Source organism: Hippichthys cyanospilos, chromosome 13 (assembly GCF_059441005.1).
Source record: "Hippichthys cyanospilos isolate Australia breed blue-spotted pipefish chromosome 13, RoL_Hcya_1.0, whole genome shotgun sequence".
NCBI classification, from domain to species: domain Eukaryota; kingdom Metazoa; phylum Chordata; class Actinopteri; order Syngnathiformes; family Syngnathidae; genus Hippichthys; species Hippichthys cyanospilos.
The window spans coordinates 20,189,357-20,214,727 of record NC_142381.1 but is presented as its reverse complement, the minus strand read 5'-3'; the positions used below and the strand labels follow the sequence as shown (position 1 = coordinate 20,214,727).

Genomic DNA, 25,371 nt, shown 5'->3' with positions numbered 1-25,371 from the left:
TGCATCACACTGTCATGTCTAAAACCTTTATTGCTCAAGATATAAAAAAATAAACTTGTTGAAAACGAACAGAAATAGTTGTGATTTGTTTGGCAACATTGTGCATTCTTCTGGACGCCTGGCTTACTCGTATGCTTGCCCAGGTTCAAATAAAGTAAATATTGTAACATTTCCGCAGGTCTCTTTTTGAATCATAAAATGATAAATTTATTTCCACAGCAGTTCTAAATTTCTTCAAACAAAAGTACTTCAAGTAAAAGGCAAACCGTGCGCTCTAATCTGCAATCAATCTCAATTGCCCCTGTGATGAAAACTCCAAGGCTCTTAAAGGCCCAGTATCATGGACCTCTCTCCCAGACTTAAGGGGGCAGTAACATACATGTCCAATGGGCAGTGAGCTAAAACAACCAATCAACAAATTACAAAAACTGAAATTTAAATTAACTTTGGGATTTTGGGATCAAAACCAATAATAATTCCAAATGCTGTGACTTGGCTCCTACAAACATGCCAACCATAGATGCATAGTTCTCCCGTATTGGTTCTGGATGACGCCTTTCACCTCGGCTATGCCCTCATAAATGACAGGCTATGTGCCCAGAAGCACAGTAATGGTCTATACATATGTTTAAAAGTTGTCAGGACATCATCAGGTCGTGCTTAACCCTTCATTTCTTAGAGTTCCAAGCCGCAGCTAGGCCCCTGGATATGCTCAGAGGCCCCCCTCCTTCCTTGCTCATTAATGACAGAATGTGAGTAATGTGATATTGGTTAATTTAGGGGTGACATCAGAAATGCACACGGCGACTCACTGTGTGCATGTCTGAAGTTGCTCACCTTGGTCCAATGCCTGCTCAGGGAATTTGTGTGAATGCTCAGGCACATTCAAAATTAGAGGGAACTTTGGTTCTGACCCACATCAAGTGGGAAAAGATGAGGTTTTCACTCTCTGGCGCAAGTTCCTCCTTCAGTGAGACATGGAAACCCTTCTATGATCATTTGGAAAATGTGATTTGCCCAGACAGCGAGTAGATGCCCCCCCCCCTTTTTTTAAATCTTTATTTATTTATTTATTTATTTACTTTTTTCTTCATTAATCCTTTGGCTACAGTCGTACTTGTTGATACACTGTGTGTTTTTGGTTGTTTCATGTTACGTTTGAGTGCGTGGAGTGGAATGAATGGATGCTTGGTGTTAAAATGGTTGTTGAAGATGCCTATTTACCAAATGTTTTTTTCTCATGCAATACCTGGTATTTCACTCTTTAAGTATGTTTACTCGTTTATTGCATGTGCATGTATGAGGCTTTGTTACATTATGTATTTCAGACAGCGTTGTTTTTCGAAATGTTTGAATAAAAAGATTAAAAAAAAAGTTAAAAATACATACTGATGCCAACGGCTGTAACCAGTTTTACAGCAGTAGGTGGAATATGACAGGGTGTAAACAAAGGTTCCAGAATGTACTGCCCTAAAGCCAGACCAATGACTGCCATCCCAGCGGGCCTGTAAAGCATAGACACATTCAGATATAATCTCACAAAAATATCTTACTTTAGATTTTCTATAAGCATATATTGTCAACTAATCCATGATGAAATGATATAAAAACACTGAACAAAATAAATATGATTAGCCTATATCAAAAGTATTCCTAGTTATGAGAACTCAATCCCAGCGTCTCATCATAACGAAGTATCTCAATGGTGTAAATATTGCCAATGAAGCCGGTGCGATGCACTGCGGCCCATGGCTGTGTAAGGCCCCATGGAGATGACATCTGAGGACAGTTTTGAGTTGAAGAAAAAAAAAGTGGGTAGCGGATGGATGGATGTGGCATCATCAAGTCATCCTTATCGAGGCAAGCCAACAAACAAACAAAAACAGGAGAGTTTTTGAAAACTGAAGAAGCTAAACCCCAAATCTCTAGAATAGACATGTTTTTCAGGCAACGGCAGTCCAGGTCCTGCTCCTGCTGCTCCCGCTAAAGTTGAGCAGTTACATGCCATCTAGTGAAATAACGAAACCAACATTGACTCTCCCGTCGAATCTCGCTTCTCCAGGATTTCAAAAGTCATCATCCCTGCCACCTGCGCAGCCTCAGAATATGAATATGGATTCAGCTATTCTTACAAGTGGACTCTTCAGAGGTACTATTCTGTCCACAGACAGGGAATGATCTCTGCCTCCTGATGCCACTTTAAATCATTTTATAATAAACTCACCAAACCAATTATCAGAGAAAAAAAAAAAACAAGGCAGCAGGTTGTTGGAGATAGCGTATACTACACGACCACATCCAAAGCAGGTATCAAACTCCCATGGACCCAAACTGACAATGGGTGTGTTATTAGCCCAATAAAGACTTAAATGAGCAGGATGGGACAAGATTGTCTCTATTAAGAATAGCAGAGCAAAGGCTTTGTACCTGACAAACATCATAGATGACTTTGCTAAAAACAAGACTCGCATGAAAGAAAATTTAATGCAATGCTCATTTTATATCTGGAAACTGTTGGGTCCCTGGGACTCACAATACTAAAAAGCTATGGGTCCCAACATGAATATTTGGAGTCCCAAAAATTGCACAATAAAAAGGACAAGATAAGACACCCCTCCGTGAGCCGTCACCTTAACGTGGTGGAGGAGTTTGGTTGTTCCAATGGTCCTAGGAGCTAAGTTGTCGGGGACTTTCTGCCCCTGGTAGGGTCACCCATGGCAAACAGGTCCTAGGTGAGGTTCCAGACTAGGTCACCGGGGCCCCCCTCTGGAGCCAGGCCTGGAGGTGAGGCTTGTTGGCAAGCGCCTGGTGACCGGGCCTGCACCCATGGGGCCCGGCTGGGGTCAGACCGAAGAGATGACATGGGTCCCACCTCACATGGGCTCACCACCTGTGGGAGGGGCCATAGGGATCGTGTCCAAAGTGACCTGGGTGGCGGCCAAAGGCAAGGACCTTGGCGCACCGATCCCCAGCTACAGAAGCTAGCTCTTGAAACATGGAATATCACCTCTCTGGCGGGGAAGGAGCCTGAGCTGGTGTGTGAGGCTGAGAAGTTCTGACTAGATATAGTCGGACTCACCTCCACACACAGCTTGGGCTCTGGTACCAGTCCTCTCGGGAAGGGTTGGACTCTCTTCCACTCTGGAGTTGTGAGAGGCGCGATGAGAGGCGCAGAGCTGGTGTGGGCATTCTTGTTGCCCCCCAGCTCAGCGCCTGTACATTAAGGTTTACCCCAGTGGACCAGAGGGTAGCCTCCCGTCAGAGAAATCTCTAAAAGAAGACTAGGACAAGCCTAGCTGCTCAGCAGCAAAAAGAGTAACTCAGACCAGCCAAGATTGACTTTTCTATGCCATGGATAGGGAAAAAGCTTGGGCAAATGAACTCGTACGTTCTCCAACGCTAATTCAACGCCCAAGCGCCCCTGCCTGGTTTTTATTAATCCAGCAAAGCATTCCACATTACAAGACATAACAAAAAGAGCCAGTCGGGCGCCACCAACAGCTGGGCCGAGGTCCCAGCTCACGCTTTCCTGCGTCAACAGCTTTATCTAAGGACTGGAGCGAGATGAACTCGGACTGCACACATGGATAGCAATGCACACTATTCTAGACAAGAAATAAGCACATACAGTAATGATAACAACCTAATATATGATTTCCTTCACACCTCCCTCCGCCTTCGGGTGAGGGGGCGGGTCCTGACTGTTGTTTATGCCTATGCACCAAACAGCAGTTCAGAGTACCCACCCTTTTTGGAGTCCTTGGAGGGTGTGCTGGAGAGCGCTCCCTCCAGGGACTCCTTCGTTCTGCTGGGGCACTTCAATGCTCACATGGGCAATGACAGTGAGACCTGGAGGGGTGTGATTGGGAGGAACGGCCCCCCTGATCTGAACTGGAGCGGTGCGTTGTTATTGGACTTCTGTGCTCATCACGGATTGTCTATAATGAACACCATGTTCAAATGTAGGGGTGTCCGTATGTGCACTTGGCACCAGGACACCCTAAGCCAGTTCGATGATCGACTTTGTGGTTGTATCATCGGATGTGCGGCCGTATGTTTTGGACACCCGGGTTAAGAGAGAGGCGGAGCTATCAACTGATCACCACCTGGTGGCGTGTTAGCTTCGATGGTGGGGGAGGACGCCGTCCACACCTGCTAGGCCCAAACGTATCATGAGGGTCTGCTCGGAACGTCTGTCAGAGTCCCCTGTGAGAAGGAGTTTCAACTCCCACCTCTGGCAGAATTTCTCCCACGTCCCGGGGGAGGCGGGGGGACATTGAGTCCGAGTGGACCATGTTTCGCGCCTCCATTGTTGAGGCGGCGGATCGGAGTTGTGGCCGTAAGGTGGTCGGTGCCTGTTGTGGCGGCAATCCCCGAACCCGCTGGTGGACACCAGCGGTAAGGGATGCCGTCAAGCTGAAGAAGGAGTCGTATCGGGCCTTTTTGGCCTGTGGGACTCCAGAGGCAGCTGACAGGTACCGGCTGGCCAAGCGGAGTGCGGCTTCAGCTGTCGCCACGGCAAAAACTCGGGTGTGGGAGGAATTCGGTGAGGCCATGGAAAGCGACTTCCGGACGACTTTGAAGAAATTCTGGTCTACCATCCAAAGTCTCAGAGGGGGGAAGCAGTGCACCATTGACACTGTGTACAGTGGAGATGGGGCACTGCTCACCTCAACTCAGGACGTTGTGAATCGGTGGGCAGAATACTATGAAGACCTCCTCAATCCCACCGACAAGTCTTCCTCTGAGGAAGCAAAGTCTTCGGGCACCGAGGTGCGCTCTCCTATCTCTGGGGCTGAAGTTACTGAGGTGGTCAAAAAACTCCGTGGTGGCAAGGCCCCGGGGGTGGATGAGATCCGTTCACAGTTCCTGAAGGCTCTGGATGTTGTAGGGCTATCTTGGCTTACACGCCTCTGCAACATCGCGTGGACGTCGGGGACAGTGCCCCTGGATTGGAAAACTGGGGTGGTGGTCCCCCTTTACAAGAAGGGAGACCGGAGGGTGTGTTTGAACTACTGGGGAATCACACTCCTCAGCCTCCCCGGTAAGGTCTATTCAGGGGAGCTGGAGAGGAGGGTCTGTCAGGAGGTCCAGTCTCAGATTCAGGAGGAGCAGTGTGGTTTTTGTCCTGGCCGTGGAACAGTGAACCAGCTCTACACCCTCGGCAAGGTCCTCGAGGGTGCATGGGAGTTCGCCCAACCAGTCTACATGTGCTTTGTGGACTTGGAGAAGGCGTTCGACCATGTCACTCGGGGATCTCTGTGGGGCATGCTTCATGAGTATGGGGTACCGGACGCCCTGATACGGACTGTTTGGTCCCTGTACGACCGATGTCAGAGCTTGGTCCCCATTTCCAGCAGTAAGTCGAATTTGTTTCCAGTGAGGGTTGGACTTCGTCAAGGCTGCCTTTTGTCACCGATTCTGTTCATCACCTTTATGGATAGAATTTCTAGGCACAGCCGAAGGGGGTCCGATTTGGGGGTCTCCGTTTTTGGATCTCTGCATTTTGCAGATGTGGTGCTGTTGGCTTCTTCAGGCCGTGACCTCTAACTCGCACTGGAGCGGTTCGCAGCCGAGTGTGAAGCTGCTGGGATGAAGATCAGCACCTCCAAATCTGAGACAATGATCTTCAGTCGGAAAAGGGTGGAGTGCCTTCTCCGGGTCGAGGATGAAGTCCTGCCCCAAGTGGAGGAGTTCAAGTATCTCCGGGTCTTGTTCACGTGTGAGGGTAGGATGGAACGTGAGATCGACAGACAGATCGGTGCAGCGTCTGCTGTCATGCAGGTTCTGCACCGGTCTGTCGTGGTGAAGAAAGAGCTGAGCCGAAAGGCAAAGCGCTTTGTTAACCACTCGATCTACGTTGCTGCCCTCACCTTTGGCCACGATCTGTGGGTCGTGACCGAAAGAACAAGAACCCGGATACAAGCAGCCGAAATGAGTTTCCTCCGCAGGGTATCCGGGCTCTCCCTTCGAGATAGAGTGAGAAGCTTGGTCATCCGGGAGGGGCTCAGCATCGAGCCGCTGCTCCTCCGCGTTGAGAGGAGCCAGCTGAGGTGGTTCGGGCATCTGGTTAGGACCTTTTTTCTCCGTCCTGTTAGTTTGGTCTTGTCCACCTGTTATCCGCGTGTCCCTGCTCCTTGCATGTTAGCCAATCTGGTTCCTCCGTCTCATGTTCCCGTTCAACCCAAGTGTGTTTACTGTAATTAGTTTTTGTGTATTTAAACCACTGTCCCTCTGTAACCATTGTCGTATCATTGCACTTCTTACCCCACCGATGTCCTTTTCTCGTATTCCCTACGCCACTGTGTGTTCCCCTCCTATCTACCTTGCATTTCGTTAGCTGATCGCAGTTTCCTGTGAGTTAAGTTTTGGTTCTCATTTATTTGCTACTTTTCCCAGTTTTCTGTCAAGCGTCGATCCTGCCTTATTATTAAACCCTTTTTTTTTCAGCACAATCTTTTCGTCTTCCTGCATATTTGGGTCCCCTTCCTTCCACCTCCGCACACGCCATGCCATTATTTCTCTCTTTCATTCCAGGTACTTCCCTGACACAATGAGCCAGTTCATTGAACCAGGATCTGCACAACACTTTACACAATCAACCCTGTACAAAACATACCTTATGGAATTAATGGAGAAATTTTAAAACTTTATTATCGGACCATGACACATTTTCTACATGGGGTTTAGTAACTTTGTGTTTTTTTTTTTTCCATGAGAAGAGGCTTTCATCTTACAAACCCCACCGTGTAGGCAAAACAAGATTGTTGTCACATATACTAAATAGTAATGCGACATTTGGCTCTTCAAACGGAGCCACTCATTTATAAACCATTGATGTGATTTGTGCTGGTTTTAGGCTTAAACCAGCCTTTCCCTGGTTGTGTAATGAGCGTAATGAGCTACAGTTAGAATGACAAATTCATATTTCCAGTTATTGTGGTGAGAGTAATATAAAAGTAATGCAGTAGTAGTCTAATGCATTACATTTCAAATACATTATTGTAATGCAACTGATTACTTTGAAATGACAGTAATAAATAATTTATACAGTGATCCCTCGCTACTTTGCGCTTCGATATTCACACCCTCAGTCTTTCACAGATTTTTTTACGGGGAAAAAAAAAGCTATAATTTTGGGATGACATGCCGTGAGGGTTTCTTGCATGCCAGACAGACGAGTGTACACCAGCAGTAAGGGATACCATCAAGCTGAAGAATGAGTCTGATTGGGCTGAGAGGTACTGTGAAGGGAATCATATACAGTGGGCCCCCGGTTTACGAACCCCCTGATTTACGAATTTTTCATCTTACGACGCGGACCGCGGCGTTTTTTTGTCCCCCTCTTACACACAAACCTTTCGTCTTATGAACCATGCAACATGCCGGTCAACGTGTCCGCACTATTTTTTTCATTTTGCTGCATCAACAAAAACAACTTTTCTCGAATGTCACGGAAAAGCTGATATGCTATTGGTCTAATAAGGTCACAGTCACGGTCTCAGTCATGGTCTCAGTCACGGAGATGGCAATGTGCTATTGGTCGATTAAGGTCACAGTCACGTCTCAGTTACGGCGATGCGGATATGCTATTGGCTGGCGTCACGTCAATCACAGAAATGCCGATATGCTATTGGCCGAACGCCTTCATCTAGCTTGATGGCACGAGCTGGTCGTGTGTTGTGAAGACTTTGCAAACTTTTATCTGTTAGACATGGCTTCTAAAATTGCAAGTGGCGATAAAGGAAGAAGTAAGAGGATGATGACAATAGAAACGAAGCAGGAGATAATAAAAAAATATCTAATGTCATTTTGACTTTGTATATTTATGTTATTAAATTTAACTGTGCAGTAGAATATGTTACTAATTTTTAATATGTGTATAAAGTCATGATGTTTTTCCTAAGGTTTTTGCACGCGTTGTACGCATTCACTAATTAACATAGGTTTGGATTGCCCGTCATACGACCAATTCGAGTTACGAGCCCAGCCGCTGAACGGATTAAGTTTGTAACACGGGGGCCCACTGTTTTAGGTTGTTATTATTATGTGCTTATTTCTTGTCTAGGATAGTGTGCATTGCTATCCATGTATGCAGTCCTAGTTCATCTCGCCCCAGTCCTTAAATAAAGCTGTTTACGCAGGAAAGTGTGAGCTGGGACCTTGGCCCAGCTATTGGTGGCACCCGACTGGCTCTTTTTATTATGTCTTGTAATGAATGTTTTGCTGAATGAATAAAAACCAGGCAGGGATGAATTAGTGCCGGCAATGTATGAGTTCGTTCGCCAAGCTTTTTCCCTGTGCCATGGCAAAGAAAAGTCAATCTTTGCTGGTCTGAGGTACTCTTTTTGCTGTTTAGCAGCTAGGCTTGTCCTAGTCTTCTTTTAGAGATTTCTCTGACAGGTACCGACTCGCCAAGCGGAGTGCGGCTTCAGCAGTCGCCAAGGCAAAAACTGGGAGGAGTTCGGTGAGCCCATAAAAAACTATTTTCAGACAGTGTTGAGGAAATTCTGGTCAACCAGCCAGCATCCCAAAAGCGGAAAGCAGGGCACCATTAATACGGTGTACATTGAAGATGGGGTGCTGCTGACATCAACCCTTTATCAGCCCATAGTGTCCGCTTTCTAGTCCAAACAGGCAAAAACAACCTTTATTAGGCACACTTTTTACTATTTTTAAGTCCTAAACAGCAAGAAGTTTCAGGATTTTAGAAAAAAATTAGGGGTACATTAGAATTTAAGCAATGGCCGTTACGGATGCTTTCGGCCATTTTGCTGGTTTAGACTATCAGCCAAAAGCGGCTGTTATACCATATAAAGGGTTAACTCGGGACATTGTGAACATGTGGACAGAATACTTCAAAGACCTCCTCAATTTCATCGACACAGCTTCCCCTGAGAAAGCAGAGTCTGGAAACTCCAAGGTGGGCTCCCCTATCTCTAAGGCTGAATTCACAGAGGTGGTCAAGAAACAGCGGCAAAGCCTAAGGTGTGGATGAGATCCACTTGTGCTCTGCTGCGACGACACAGGCTGTGAGTGTCTCGTCAATGTCAATGTCAATGTCTCTATGTTAAGTAGCACACGCAGAATGCTGGACCTGGACAAGATTATTGTAATTACAATCCTAATCTTATGGGTTTTGGACAACTGCGGCGCTCTACAGCAAAGGATTAGCGGCGATGATCCACTCACTTATAGCTGCGATGAGCTCCTCCAAACCCGCTTCTCTGTGCTCGGCCTCCAGAAGCCAGCAGTCAATCTACCACCCGAGATCCGACGAAGGAAATGGGGCAGGAGAGGTGGGGTACGCACCAGATTGAGGAAGCATCCGTTTAGACCCCCACTCCCCACCATCATTCTGGCTTATGTTCGCTCTCTCAGGAACAAAATGGATCTAATGCATGCCAAGAGTCAGCTCGAACCCTCAGGGATGCATCCTTCATCGCCCTGACAGGAACCTGGCTGGACGGAACCATCACAGACTCTGAGGTCAGTCTCGATCACTTCACCATCCTGGGGGGAGCGTATGAGCGCATCGGTCAAAAATAGGGGTGGTGGAGTCTGTATCTTCATCCACAAAAGATAGTGTATTAACATCAAGACATACTGCACTCTCTGTACACCCGACATGGAACTGTTGACCGTGTCCCTGAGACCATTCTACCTCCCTCTGGAATTCCAATGCGTGGTGATCAGCTGCGTCCACATCCTCCCCAAAGCTAACAGTGTGGTAGCAGCGGAGCTAATAGCCGAAGATGCTAGCGCTATGTTGGCTAAGTATCCCGACGCTCCACTGTTCATTGTGGGTGATTTTCACAACTGTAGGCTGAAAAGTGTCATGCCATCATTTCACCAGTATGTGGACATTCTGACGAGGAGGCACAACATCTTGGACTTGTGTTATGGGACCATTCCTGAAGCGTTGGTTGTCCGGGCACATCCTCCACTTGGCTACTCCGACCATAATGTCATTGTTTTGCTCCCCCACTACAGGATGGAACTGAAATACGCTAAGCCCACTATTCACAGTGCTGCCATTTGGTCGGAAGATGTAATTGCACAGCTACAGCGGTCCCTAGCATGCATTGACTGGGATAGTTATGAAGGTGACTTGGAGAGCAGGGTTTCTGTAATCACAGATTACAAAAAATTCTGCATATAATCTAAAATTCCTTCGAGGACATTCAAGAAGTATCCCAATTCAAAACCGTGGATCACATCACACATTAAAACCAGTATGGAAAACACACAGGTTTTCAACATGGGGACCTGGACCCTGTAACTAAACTCGACAAAGTAAAAATGACATAGTAAAGACCAAACACAAATATGACGACAAAATTAAACTGGAGTTCAGAAGCATGAACACTAGGCAGGCTTACCAAAAAAAAAATCAAAATCCTCACTGGTCTGGCATCCAGCTCTGGACATAACATATCACTGATCCAGCCACCTTTGCAGACTCTCTGAACTCCTTTTACACACACTTTGACATCACTGACCACACTGCCCTCTGCAATGAGCTGCTTAATGCCCTGCCCCCCCAACCCTAACCCCCCCCCCCCCCGCCCCCCCATGCTTCATCTCAGCCTCCATTCAAAGGGTAGGATGTGCGCCGGGAGCTGAGCAGGGGTAAGGTGGGCAAGGCATCGAGCCCAGATGGCATCCGGGCCAGGGCTGCTAAAATTATGTGCCATGGAGCTGTCACAAATCCGTTACTCTATCTTCTTCAGGACAGTATTCAGTTCCACAGCCTGGAAAACTTACATAATCATTCCGGGTCCCAAGAAGCCCCAAACAACTGAGCTGAATCGCTACAGTACAGACCTATTGCACTCACCTCCATCATAATGGAAAAACTCATCCTCCACTCCAATCTCCCTGTGGTAAGACCTCTGCTAGACCCACTCCAGTTTGCCTACAGGGCTAGACAGGGAACAGAGGACGCCGTAGCATGCCTCCTTCACTCCCTTCGGCAACATCTCAAATCACCTGGCACCGCTGCATCCATCCTGTTTATTGATTTCAGCTCAGCTTTCAACACAATACAACGGCACCAAATGATCAGCAAGCCTGTCTCCACCTGTATCCACTCCTCATCCACTGGATCCACAATTTCCTCAGTAACAGATGACAGGCTGTCAGGATGGGCACAGCTCTCTCATCTACCCAGACCACCAACACAGGAGCAACTCAGGGGTGTGTACAGTAATCCCTCGTTTATCGCGGGGGTTACGTTCCAAAAATAAAACGCGCAAAGTGAAATCTGTGAAGTAGCCAGCTTTATATTTTTTAATTATTTTACAATGCAATACTAAACTAAGAATAAAATCAAAAATAAAAGTTGTTTTAGGCCCCAAATTTTTAAAAGCCTAAATTTGTTTAAAGCAATAATTTTAATATAGTAATACCAAGTTGGAAACATTGTCACTAGCGTATTTCACAGTCCCAGCTATGCCTCTGTGAAGGGAATCACATATTAGGTTGTTATCGTTATGTGCTTATTTCATTGTTACCCATTTATGAAATCCTAGTTCATTTTGACCCTGTCCTTAAATAGAGCTGTTGACGCACGTAAGTGTGAGCCGGGACCTTGGCCCAAGCTGTCGGTGGTGCCCGGCTGGCTCTTTTGTTGTGTCTTGTAATCTGCTATTCTTTTGGTCAATAAAAGCCAGGGGGGAGACGGCTGGGCGGTTGAATTAGCGTTGGAAAACCCACGAGTTCATTTGCCCGGCATAGAAAAGTCAATCTTGGCTGGTCTGAGTTACTCTTTTTGCCATTTAAGCAGCTAGGCTTGTCCTAGTCTTCTTTTCTGAGATTTCTCTGACATTCTAACTTGGTCCGTTCAAGCCGGATGGTTAAGAAGCCTTCTCTTCGGTGGACGATCAACGACAGCTGAACCAATCGGTATATCGTCGGAATCCGTTGGATTCTGGAAGCCCTCCTTTCCACGAGGCCAGACGTCGGACACCGCTCACCGGAGGAACGCAAACACCATCCAAATAACCAGAGTGACTCAACCAGCGAAGAGATTGCAAGAACAAAGGTCAGTCTGACGAGTCTGAATGGTCCACCGGATGAACGTGCGGTTCATCGGCCCTTAAACGTGCGGTTCATCGTACCTTAAACGTACAGTAGTGGTCAGCCTGACGAGTCTGGCAGGTTCAGTCTGAACAGTCCATTGGACTTTAAACGGCACGGTCGATCGGACCTTAAACGAACGGTCCATCGGACCTTAAACGGCTGGTCCATTGGACCTTAAACGAACGTCTTGACGGGTTCAGTCTGACGAGACTGAACGGTCCATTGGACCTTAAACGTACAGTCAATTGGACTTAAAACAAACGGCCTTACTTAAAAAGAGAAAGTTTAACATCCGGTGCACAGTTACTGATCATTTCTGTGATGTATGAGTGTGGAATGAATGTGGAGTGAATGTCCTGAGTGACGGGAAATCTAAAACTGGTGAAACGGTTGTGAGTACAAACACCTGGGGATATCCGCCTTTCGAGGTAGAAGCTCGGTATCCGACACGACACCAGGCACTTAACATTTTTCCCGTAACAAATGAAACATAGTCAATCATGAGGAACAAAAATAAGTCCTCCGAGGTCGCAACTCGGCCCAAGGAGGCAGAATGGGAAAAGGAATGTTGTTACACTGTAGAGGAATTGAAAGAAAATGTACGTTTGGCAGAAGTAGAAGGTACTAAATATGTGGAAAAATGGAAAATCCAATACGGTTTTTCAGGAGATGTCGATGACTGTGGTGGATTGGAGAAAGTGTTGCGGAAGTTGTCATTGAAGGACAGGGAAAAGATTGAAAACAGTGATGAGTAACAGTGGTTTAAATGCAAGGCTTTAGTTGATAGAGCCAAACCGAAACGAGTATGGAAGGTGGCTGAGAAAAAAAGGGATGCAGATGATGATTTGATCGCAGCCACTAACCTGTCGGCAACTAACACAGCCAGACAGGAAACCCAAATTAACGGTGGAAAACAGACACCAACAACTCGTACCTGAGTTTACCACCATATTCTTAAACCCAGACACCTGAGGTTTTCAGAGGCGGAGTTGACAACCAGACAAGACCGTAGCCACGGCAGTAAGACCCTTTTCGGGACTGGGTCTCAGCTCCACATCTGAGTACTGAGGGTTGACAGGAAGCCAAAGGAGTGATGCCATTTGAAATGGTGTGTGCAAAAAACGTGTCTTGTACGTGCTTAACAAAGTCCACATATACGTTGTAAACTGCATGTTGTGTGACGTGGATCTGCGTGTGTATCTGTCAGTTTGCTGGTGTGTAACTATTGGTGTGTTACATGTTCGTATGCTAGATTGTTAGAAATAAACAATGATATTTGTTGAAATTTGGCTAAAAGACATTGTTAGATCAGGCTTGATCTAGTCTGCATGGTTAAAAGTCAAAATGACAAATTTTAGATGGTTTCAAACCTGAGGTTTGTGGGCAGAAACTGGTCCATTCACAAGGTTAATTCTCAGCACACAGGTGAAATGAGAAAAATGAAAAAAATGTATCATGGGATCAGTTGAGACTAAATTAAGAATTAGGATGTTTTCTAATGCTAAATTAACTGGCAATGAATAATTAGTGGTTGAAACACAAATAAAATACACAAAGTTGTTGTGTTATATGTGAGGCTATGCCAGGGGTGGATAGCCAGATGACGTTGAATTAATTGTAAATGTTGTGTTTTTCATGGCTTAATAACATGTAGGCATGTTGTCGTGTGATAGCCAGATTGGGAGACTGCGGTATGAAAATGAGAGGTGATTGTGAGTGTAAGCCTGTGAAGCTTGCTCTGTTGAAATTTTCACACAGTTTGCTGCATGTGTTGTTGTTATTGTTGTTGCCATACTTGTGAGAATTGTCGTTATTGCTAAAGTTGATTTTGTTGTTGCTGTTGTTGTTCTTCAAAGTGGAAAATATTTGAAATTGGCAAATTGATAGAGACCACTGAATTTGGTAGAACAAAGTTGAAGAAAAATTTCAAATAACTAAATAATTTCAAATAAGGTAGCAAATAACTGTGGGTGTGCCCACAGTTGCCAAAGCACAAGACAGCCGCGTTGACACACTACATGATGAACAAGACACACAGACCATCTGGACATCAAGGAAAACATCAGCTCCTAAACCGGAGCAGCAAAAATGGCTAAATAACAAAGCATAACAAGATGTTGAAGAAAAAAGTAGATTGGCAGTTAGAAAACCATGGTTACTAAAATTTTCATTTGAATGAGCAGCAAAGTTGACACATGAGCTTTGCCATGTGCCAACAGGGGGGAATATGTATGATCAGTTGCATATGGGTTCACTTTTTATACTCAAAAATGTTTTGTTTTTGTAAATATTGTGATAACTGTTTTTGCAATAATGCGCAAGTTTATTTGTGACCACATTAGAGGCAAATTTCCAGAACCACCCGAAGCATTTCATATTATGTATATGGATGGCATTAGGAACGCAATATTGTTTCGTCATATTAGATGCATTTTTAAAGTGGGTTGACTTATTCCCAACTGCGCATTGTGATGCAAAAACAGTTGTCAAAGCATTGTGTGATCGAATCATATTGACATTTGGCATTCTGAGAGTAATTAGAAGCGACAATTGATTACATTTTGTGAAAAAAGCTGTTACAAAAGTTGGAGAACTGTTGAATATCAGAAGGGCTTGTTGAAAGAACAAATGGGACAGTCAAGGCCATACACATAAAAACAATGCAAGCCATAAAGTGACAGCGACCAGATCGCATTCCTATTGTGGCCACAGAAATGAGAATTGTTCCGCTGAAGGAAAAACTTTATCACCGTTTGAAATAGTGTATGGAAGACCATACAGACTACCGGATTTAAACCCCAATCAGCCACCAAGTGGATGCTCTATCCCAGTCCACATGAAAAGACTGTTTGGCACAAGGGAGATGCATGAGCACAATGACTGGCCAGTGTGTTCTATCCTACAGAAAACCCGGGTCCAGATCAGAGACCATGTGTTCCTCAAGGTGCGGACGACCTTGTTGGGACAGTGAATGCTGGGATGGCCCGTTCCAGATGATCACAGCGAAACCAACTGCGGTGAAAGTTGAAGGACGCGACGGGTGGATCCACCAGTCGCAGTGCAAGATCCTTTGACCCCCTGTTGATGGGCCTAGCGACGCCAGACCCTCGAAGTGAGGATCAGCACCCCCGAGAGCACGGACGGTGCACCAACGAAAGACCACAGTGGGAGAAAGGGTTTTTGTGGTAAACACACCCCTCTCAGGAGAATGGCCTGTCCACCAGCATGCTGCTTGGTGCTGGGCAGCGCCCCTGTGTCCGGACGACCAACAACGCCTACCTCAGACAGACAGCGTTTGCCCACCAGCGTCATGGGCAACCTCCAGCTCCAGACGGACATCACGGGAACAGCGATAAACGCTACGTTTATTTCAGTGTTGAGAACTCCACTCATTGGTCCAAATGCAACACTGACAAACCACCAGTCCCAATCACCAGACAAACTTCAGGCTATTTTTGATGTGATTGGCATGCCTTGGAGCATTCCTGACAAAGACAAATTGATTGACAAAGCAAATGCAGTGGGTTCGCGTTTGCCATATTTAGTGCTCTAATTACAGTGACTGTACAAACACACCAAGTTGCTCAATTATTTCAATCATAAAGTATGCACGTTGACTGATATCACGGAGGCACCTTCTATGCACACAGCCTCACAACTACATGCTACTTCACTTATGACTATACAAAACAGACAGGCATTCGACATGACTTTGGCAGAAAAGGGTGGTGTGTGCAAGCTTTTGCCATCAAGTGAATGTTGCACACTTATTCTTTTACACACTTTGTCTAATGGCTCGTTGTCTGAGACACTGACACTGCTCAGGGAGTGCAGACTGACGACTCTAAGTATGGAGGGAGTTGAAGCTCAACCCCTTCCTGCATGGGCTGCAGGACTTCTTTGGCAATTGGAAGGGCGTGGCTGTAGCCATTGCTTCTGTCATCGCCTGGATTTTCGTGCTTTCATGTCTCTGCATAACCTGCGGTGTGCCCTTGTGTAAGATCTGTGCCACCAAAATCATGGATGCTATTGAATTCAAAATAGCGGCGCAAGTGACCGTGGCCATAACTGGCTATCAACCTGTTGACCCTGACTCCGACTCCGACTCTGACAACGACTCAACTTCTGTGTAAACCATTTATGATGCAGCTACGGAAAAGGTTTCAGACATAGGATGTTGATGTCCCATGGTTTGCAATATGTATATACAGTGGGCCCCCGTGTTACGAACTTAATCCGTTCAGCGGCTACCCTCGTAACTCGAACTGCTCGTATGACGGGCAATCCAAACCTATGTTAATTAGTGAATGCGTGCAAAAACCTTAGGTAAAAACATCACGACTTTATACACATATTAAAAATGAGTAACAATCTACTGTACAGTTAAATTAAATAACATATACAAAGGAAAAAGGACATTTACCTTTGGGGCGACGTGACTTGAGCTGGGTGGAGGCGGAGGGGAGCAGAGACCAACCCGCAGAATTTATTTATTTATTTTCTTAAACGGGAACTTTTCTCAAACTAGAACATATCACCGGCGATGTCCTTCTCTTTAATCCATAATAGAAGAAGCCTCTCCATTTTGTTGTCGACCGAGGTCCGTACCCAAGCAAGGAGAGTCTTGCCCTTAGAAGATTGCCGAGCGGTTACGGCCATACTCACGAGCAAGGTTAACTATGCGTGCGCCTCCTTTGTATTTTTTTATTATCTCCTGCTTCGTTTTTATTGTCATCATCCTCTTACTTCTTCCTTTACCGCCACTAGCAATTTTAGCAGCCACGTCTAACAGATAAAGTTTGCAAAATCTTCACAACACATTGACCAGCTGTGCCATCAAGCTAGATCCATGTTTTTCAACCGCTGTGTGCCGCGGCACAGCGGCATCGTGCCGCGGCACAGCGGCACAGATATTGTCAGTTGTGCCGCGGGAAATTATCCCCCTGGTCCGCTGTCTAAATTTACGGCAATGACTGTGCCGCGGACAGCACCCTCAAGGCTTTAAATGTGACGCGGTGATCAAAAGGTTGGGAAACACTGAGCTAGATGAAGGGGTTCGGCCAAGCATATCGGCATTTCTGTGATTGACGTGACGCTGGCCAATAGCATATCGGCATCTCCGTGACCGACTCCGTGACTGACACCGTGACTGAGACAGTGACTGTGACATTGTAAGAGCAATAGTGTTCAGCATGACCGTGACACGCGTGAACGATTACTGAACAATGTCGGAATGTTCGTAAGACGAAAAGTTTGTGTGTAAGCGGGGGACAAAAAACGCCGCGGTCAACGCTCATAAGTCGAAAAGTTCGTAAGAGGGCGAGTTCGTAAACCGGGGCCCACTGTACATGTATTGGACCAAAAAGAGCTTTAGCTTTTGCTTTTTCTTTTTTTTTTTTTCATGTAACAAGCTCTTGCTTGGGAAGAGTTTCTACCTTTTTCCCACTGGGTTTTTGGGTAGTTTTCTTCCACTCAAGCAATGGCTTTCGACATCGTTTAATGTGTTTTAATAATGATAATCAGGGGGGATAATTGAAGGGAATCACATATTAGGTTGTTATCATTGTGTGCGTATTTCATTGTTACCCATTTATGCAATCCTAGTTCATTTTGACCCTGTCCTTAGATATAGCTGTTGACGCACGAAAGTGTGAGCCGGGACCTTGGCCATAGCAGTCGGTGGCGCCCGGCTGGCTCTTTTGTTGTGTCTTGTAATCTGCTATGCTTTTGCTCAATAACGGGACGGCTGGGCGGTTGAATTAGCGTTGGAAAACCCACGAGTTCATCTGCCCAAGCTTTTTCCCTATGCCCGGCATAGAAAGGTCAATCTTGGCTGGTCTGAGTTACTCTTTTTGCTGTTTAAGCAGCTAGGCTTGTCCTAGTCTTCTTTAAGAGATTTCTCTGACAGCCTCCTCTTCCTGAACCCACACATTGTTATGAGTAGTTATTTGAGCTCTTTCTTTTCTGAGCAAGAAGATTTTTATAAACGGATATGCACGGACATCGAATTAAAGTGAAGCCTCTTATATCATAACAATACACTTGGAATTTCAATTTATTACAAAAGAAATCTAGGTAAAAGTCAGATTTCCAAAGGTGTGCATTTCTCCGTTGCTCTAGGCGTTGCGGTAGGCACACAGACATGTGCGTTTCCTCTGGGCACGCCTACGAGTCACGTGATTGGTATACAAAGGCCAAGCTATCAATCAATGTGCTTACTAGCACGTTTGTAACGTCTGTGCTGAGCTGAGCTGAGCGCACACGGGCACAGGAGAGACACAGGAAAGACGAAAGCAAGCTTTTGGATCCTCTTGCCTTTAGTAATAATTTGACAAGTGAAAAACCAATACAGTACAGTGTCAATATTTTATTTCGAGACAACAGTAAAGCCCCAGAGCCAATCAGGATTCAGAGCACAATGCGCTGTAAAAAATATCCACACTGTAAAAAATCCGTGAAGCAGCATCCGTGAAAGATGAACCGCAATACAGAGAGGGATTACTGTACTCAGCCTTTTTTTGTAAACCATCTACACCAATGATTGCACCAGCCCCACTCCTGTCACCAAATATTTCAAATACTCTGATTACACTGCCATTCTCGCCCTCCTTAAAGACAATAACTCCATCACAGCCTAACAACAGTCTGTCACCCATTTCACCAAATGGTGTGCAAATAACTTCCTGGAATTGAACATGGACAAAACAAAGGAGTTTCTCTTTCACACTCAACCACATTACCCTGACCTGGCACTCACGACTATAAACAACAGAACAGTTAAGTGTGTTAATCATATTAAATACCTGTAACTCACACTGGACAATAAACTCACATTTGAACATCACATAACTGACATCCATAAACGGGATCAATATAGACTGCACATCCTCCGTAAACTCTGTGCCCTCTATATCATTCCAAAACTACTTCTTCTGCAATACACCAGTATCATAAAGCCCATTCTTCTCTCCATGCTATTTCAACATGCTCTCTGTTACCCACAGAAACAAACTCACCAAGATGACACAGACGGCATCCAAAATCATTAACCTGCCCATCACGGACCTCTGTCACCTGAATGATGAAGCCATCACACAGACTGTCAGTAGAGACTCAGATGATCCACTACACACATACTTTTGCCTGCGTCCCTCAACGCAGGTACAGGGCGCTGAGGTGGGAGCGAGCACGCTTTAGCAAAAGCTTTGTTCCCCTCGCTATTTCCGTTCTGAACAGTCTGTGATAGTCACGTCCACTCTTCATCTGTTGTGTGATGTCCGTGTATATTGTCGTATGTGCCTTACTATTTCCGTGTTATCAGGCAGTGTGTGTAAAACTGAATTTCCCTCTGGGGACAATAAAAGTCTGTCTGTCTGTCTGTCTGTCTATCCATCCATCCCACTGGAGTTCCTTAGGCCTCTGGATTTTGTAGGGTTGTCTTGTTTGACACATATCAACGCCTGCATTGACTGACCGGGGTTGTGATCCCACTATTCAAGAAGGGAGACTGGTGGATGTGTTTAAATTATAGAGGTATCACACTCATCAGCCTTCCCAGTAAGGTTTATTTGGGGTTGCTGAAGAGAAGGGACCGTCTGGAAGTCAAAACTCTGATTCAGGAGGGGCAGTGTGGTTTTCGCTCCAGCTCGACACCCTCGGCAGTATCCTTGAGGGTGCGTGGGGAGTTTACCCAACCAGTCTATGTATGTTTTGTGGACTTTGAGAAGGTTTTGGACCGTATCCAAGGGGAGTGCTGGAGGTAGTTGCTTCGGGAGTATGGGGTACCAAAGCTCCTGATAAAGGCTGTTCGGTCCCTGTACCACCGATGCCAGAGGTTGTTTCGCATTGCCGGAAGTTGAATTTGTTTCCAGTGAGGGATGGACTCCACCAAGTCTGCCCTCTGTCACAGATTCTTTTCATTACCTTTATGCTATGTGCACACGAACACGACAAAGCGCGTCGTTTCATTTTGTCACAGGATCAAGATCACTTTTGTTAAGCCACTTTTTGTCGCGCAATGGGAGGGGAGTGAGCTTGCTCTGCACTTTACAGTGGATCCGGAAATAAGAGCATTGCTGAGAACTTTCACTTTTCTGGGATGCAGCTGAGTCAATATTTTATCCTACAGCACCTTTATTCAATCAAGTGGCCGATACCGTGCTAAGTACTGAGCTGTCAATGCTGCGCTATTGTTATCTAGGCACAGTAACGACGATTCAACAACTGTTAAAAAAAAGGAAGCAAACGCTGCACATAACAGTTGTTTCAAGTTCTCCCTTTCGCCATTCTACAAGCCAGGTGAGTGCTCTTGCTTGGTTCCGCTTTTGTATTGAAAGCTCAGCTGTCTGTGTCCCAGTGACCGCAAACCAGTCGCCATGATTAATTCCTGCCCCGTGTGAGATGTTGAACCTTCCCGAAGTTTTGGCTGTCACGATGCGACACGTGACAGATGTTATTTTTTTTTTAACTTCACGTGACAGGCGAAATTACACCGGCTTCACGTGGCATCGTGCGGTGTCTTGCGTCGCTTTACGCGTCCATCATGTCGCACGCCGCGCCATCGCGCCCTGTCGTGTTAACCCCATTGACTACAATACAAAACTGTCCACTTTTACGCCTCGATCGTGTTTGGGGTGAACGCAGCATTATGGACAGAATTTCCAGGAGAAGCCGAAGCATTCGTGTCATCACAGTCGTGTTTAAGGGTTTCAGCATTCCATCGCTGCTATTTGCGGAGGATGTGGTGCCGTGACCTCTAAGTCTCACCGGAGCAGTTCACAGCCGAGTGTGAAGCGACTGGGATGAAGTCTGAGACCAAGGTCCTCAGTTGGATAAGGTTGGAGTGTCCCATTCCGGTTAAGGATGAGGTTTTGCCCCATGTGGAGGCGTCAAAAAATCTTGCGGTCTTGTTTACCCATGAGGGTAGGATGGTATAGGAAATCGACAGGCGGATTGGTGCAGCATCTTCTGTATTAATATATATTCTGTATATATATATATATATATATATATATATATATATATATATATATATATAAACACACACACACACACACACACAGTGGCCCCCCGTGTTACGAACTTAATCTGTTCAGAGGCTAGGCTCGTAACTCGAATTGGCCAATCCAAACTTAATAATTAAGTTAATTAATGAATGCGTGCAACTAGTGCAAAAACCTTAGGTAAAAACATCACGACTTTATACACATATTAAAAATTAGTAACATAATCTACTGTACAGTTAAATTAAATAACATAAATATACAAAGGAAAAATGACATTTAACTTTGGGGCGACATGACTTGAGCTGGTGGTGGGTGGAGGCGGAGGGGAGCAGAGACGAACCCGCAGAATTTATTTATTTTTTCTCAAACGAGAACTTTTCTTAAACGAGAACATATCAATGGCGATTTCCCTCTCTTTAATCCATAATAGAAGAAGTCTCTCCATTTTGTTGTTGACCGACGTCCGTCCCCTGGCAAGGAAAGTCTTGCCCTTAGACTTGCTTGCTTTCACAGCTTCCTTGTTATTGAGAAGTGTACCGATCATCGAGCGGTTACAGCCATACTCACTAGCAAGGTTAGCTATGCGTGGGGAAGGAGCTACGGGGTATTTAAAGGGGATGCTGGGATTCATTAGAGCAGACGTGCCCAAAGTCCGGCCCGGGGGCCGAATGCGGCCCATGGTCAATTTCCATCCGGCCTGCAGCCTCCGTCATAAAATCAATAACGTCTGGCAAGCATGGAGAATTAATACATTGGGCAGCAGTGCTGTTACCTGCGTGTGCTAAATGCTGTCATCTATAGGCTCAGGTAGGAACAACAAATTGGTATATTAATAATTGACTGTATGAGCTCCTAATTTTCTAAAATGGTGACAATCAACTAAAGGAGGAAAGCTGAGCTGCAGTGTGACGCAGAGCCACGGTCAACACCAGCAGCTTAGTCTCGCCAACTTTTACTGACAGCTGGAAGTTCCGAGAGATTCGAGAATTTGGTAAGAAAATGCTAAGCTTGTTCGGTTCGACGTATTTGTATGAGAAGACATTCTCGCTTATGAACTTAAATAAGTGTGAGGACAAGGCTATCGGACTCTCACTTACAAAACATCATGCGGATCCATACTTCTGCCATAGAGCCAGACCTTATTTTAAATTAGTCCTGCACTTGTTGATATGACTATTACTTGTTCATTTTTCTGTTATTTTGTTTAAAAATTCTATAAAGATAAAACTGCCATGGAGAGATTTTTTTTTTAATGTTTCAAATGTAATTTGCACCCAAGAGTAATTACTCTAGCAATTACTTCTGTTCACCTGTTACGAAAACAATAACGTGTTAAAAAAAAAGAAGTTAAGTGAATATTCAATTTCAATATTTAATGTCAATTCAATTTTTATATGCATGTTTCAAATTAACCAAAACACATGCTTAAGATAGCTGAAATTAAAATAAAAAAGCAAATGTTAAACACAGAACGGCCCGCTGAAATGTAATTAAATTAATTGCTGTTATATGTAAAGAACGCCTGCCAAGGTTGGCCTCCCTACATTTTTAACACACCAAATCTGGCTCACGTTGCAAAAAGTTTGGACACCCCTGCAGTAGAGAGTCAGGAAGTACCATGACGGAGAGAAGTCAAACGCTGGAATGTTAGCACAGAGGAGTAGCAGTTGTCACTTTTGTCATTTTTTTTTCTTTCTTCTTCTCACTGTCCGCTGGGCTGAGAAATCATTAAAACCCTTGTCACTGCAATCTGCTTGACTGTGCCATCATCCTTTCGCTTCCCTGTAACAAACCCACAACACTATCCCGTCCCAACATGGATGTGCCGTGTTAGTCATCAAACGCAGACGAGCCAAACACAGTTCTTATCGGGGCAGTAGGTGCACTCACGCACACACACATTGTTAGCTAAAATCTCAATGGAGCAGACGTTCACCAGACCACTGGAAATCTCTTACCTAGATTTCTTTTAAAATAAAATGGTATTTCAAGTGTAAACTCTCCATTGTAATCATCTTTGATCATGCTCAGATTAGACTTTGATTCAACGTTCGGGCTGCTACTAATATGACCGCAGCTGCATATTTATAGTTTATTACAAATATTATATATATATATATATATATATATATATATATATATATATATATATATATATATATAATCGCGGTTAATGGGGGCTGTCAACCCCCCGCGAAGTCTGAAACCCGCGAAGTAGGGTATCAGTTCCTAGATTTCCCAGTGACCATAAACAATCTTTTTTTTTTTTGTATTTTTTGCCTATTTTATTTCCTTTCTCCTATTATTTAACATTACATTATCCTTATTAACAATATTGTATATTCATCAAATAACTAATATTACTTAGTTTGTTGAGAATGTGTTCTCAGGACCGGTTATCTGCACCAAGACTCCGGAGAAAGAGGACGCAAGTCATCACCTTGAAGTTCACATTTATGTTGGCTCATGTATGATGTATCATGTAGTATCTGTTGAATAATAAATCAACAACAATCTTAAAGTCAGTCAACGAACATATAAACAATCTATGAATTTACTGTATTTTTAGCCAACATTAGCGGGTTAGCAACAACTAACAACAACTACTAACTATAAAGTGCAACCTCTACACAAACCAACACATAAACAGAATAAACAATCATCGCTTACTAAACATAGGCAGTAGCATGTGTTATCAACATAACTGATAATAAACTATAAATATGAGCTTACGTTGTCATTCACTACGCCACCGTAACGAGCCGAATGAGGCACAGAGACCGTAAAACAGGAAAGAAACAGAAATGCAATGCGACCCGACAAATTAAAAGCATGCATTTCAAAATAAGATAAAAAAACGTCACGAACTCTAACGCTTGAAGAATTCTTAACATAGTTATTAACTAATATTACTTTGTTATTTGATTAATACAGTACTGTATAATGTACTTTTTTGCTTTTTTCAATTTTTGTACATTTTTGCACATTTTTAAATGATTTTTTATTTTGAAATATTTTTTATTTTTCCTGGAAAAAAACGCAAAGTACTGAGACCGCGAAGTAGGAGGGATCACTGTGCATATATATATATATATATATATATATATATATATATATATATATATATATATATATATATATATATATTTTTTTTTTTTTTTTTTTTTAGGTGTTTAAATTTGAAAAGTGGGGGCACTTCTTCAAGGGTTTCACTTTTCGCAGGGGGATTTCGGTCGTCATTAACCGCGAAAAACGAGGAATCACTGTAATATATTACATATGTTTGGAATTAACTTGCCAAACACTGCTTGCTATGCTATGAGCTCTCATGCACCTTGAGATGAAAAACAAAATAATGAAAAGTACAAACAAAAAGAACTACAACAGAAATGTAATCATGATTAGGTTTGTTGTTGTGGTTGTTGTTGTTTTTTACATGCAAGGCATACTGAAGATGTGGCTCTGGCTGCTTTGACGCACGTCCCTGCACGCAATATCAAATAACAATCTTGTGGAGTGCTTTGGTAATAAATGAAACACTGTAGGACAATGGATTAAAAAGTACAACTTGAGCAAGTGTCCTCAAAAATTACCTGATAGCAGTGAGATCAGTCCATAGTTTAATAAAAGCGACATGTGGACCAAAAGCCTCCAGTAAATATGTATAATGCCCGCCAGACTTCTTTATGCAAGTTCCCAGCTCAGCATAGGACAGGGCTCCTAGAAAGGACAGGGGTGAAAGATAAGCAACACCACTTTTTTGCACAGTGCATTGATTATATCATTTCATATTTCTTTCATTAACAGTCTTAGTAGTACCAACAATTTAGAGGAGGTATACACATACGAACGCCACGCATTGACTTGCCTTGTTAGTGAGTGGGAAAAAAAGAAAGATTAACATTGTCATCTTTATAACATCATATATCATTGTGGACCGCCCTTTTCTGCGGACTCAACCATTTTGATAACATCATCTTGGCAACTGGAAGGATCCTGGTGTCAGACAGCCCGGTGATATTCTCTTTGTGAGCACTCACAAATCACTATAAATATAAGGATGCCCATAAATTGTCATTATTTCACCATCATTTGTGGGGAAAAAAAATGCTCTTGGTGGTTTTTTAAACCTTGTGCAGTTTTTTATCAATTTTGGGTCATTTTCTTCCACATCTCACATGATTTTAGCCAAAGGATGGCACACTCTTGGTAATGTGATAACAAGTGTAATATACAGTCGTGCCATGTTGAACATTGATGTTGTCACCATTTAGGTGAATTT

General features: G+C 44.3%; 1 protein-coding gene across 6 annotated transcripts in view; it reads right to left on the bottom strand.

The window, feature by feature from the left end:
* The window catches only part of slc7a11 (solute carrier family 7 member 11), a 90,163-nt gene that overhangs the window by 46,692 nt on the left and 18,100 nt on the right, over nucleotides 1–25,371 (bottom strand). For 2 of the 6 annotated variants that reach the window (XM_088431483.1, XM_088431484.1), the window contains exons 2-3: nucleotides 24,683–24,809; nucleotides 1,390–1,505 (exon numbers count right to left, since the gene is read on the bottom strand). In XM_088431483.1, the coding sequence (XP_088287609.1) occupies nucleotides 1,390–1,505; nucleotides 24,683–24,809 (243 nt within the window). Of the gene's footprint in view, nucleotides 1–1,389; nucleotides 1,506–23,453; nucleotides 23,579–23,822; nucleotides 23,865–24,682; nucleotides 24,811–25,371 lie in introns of those variants that run through there. The other 4 variants (XM_088431485.1, XM_088431486.1, XM_088431488.1 and 1 more) reach the window with 4 other exon arrangements.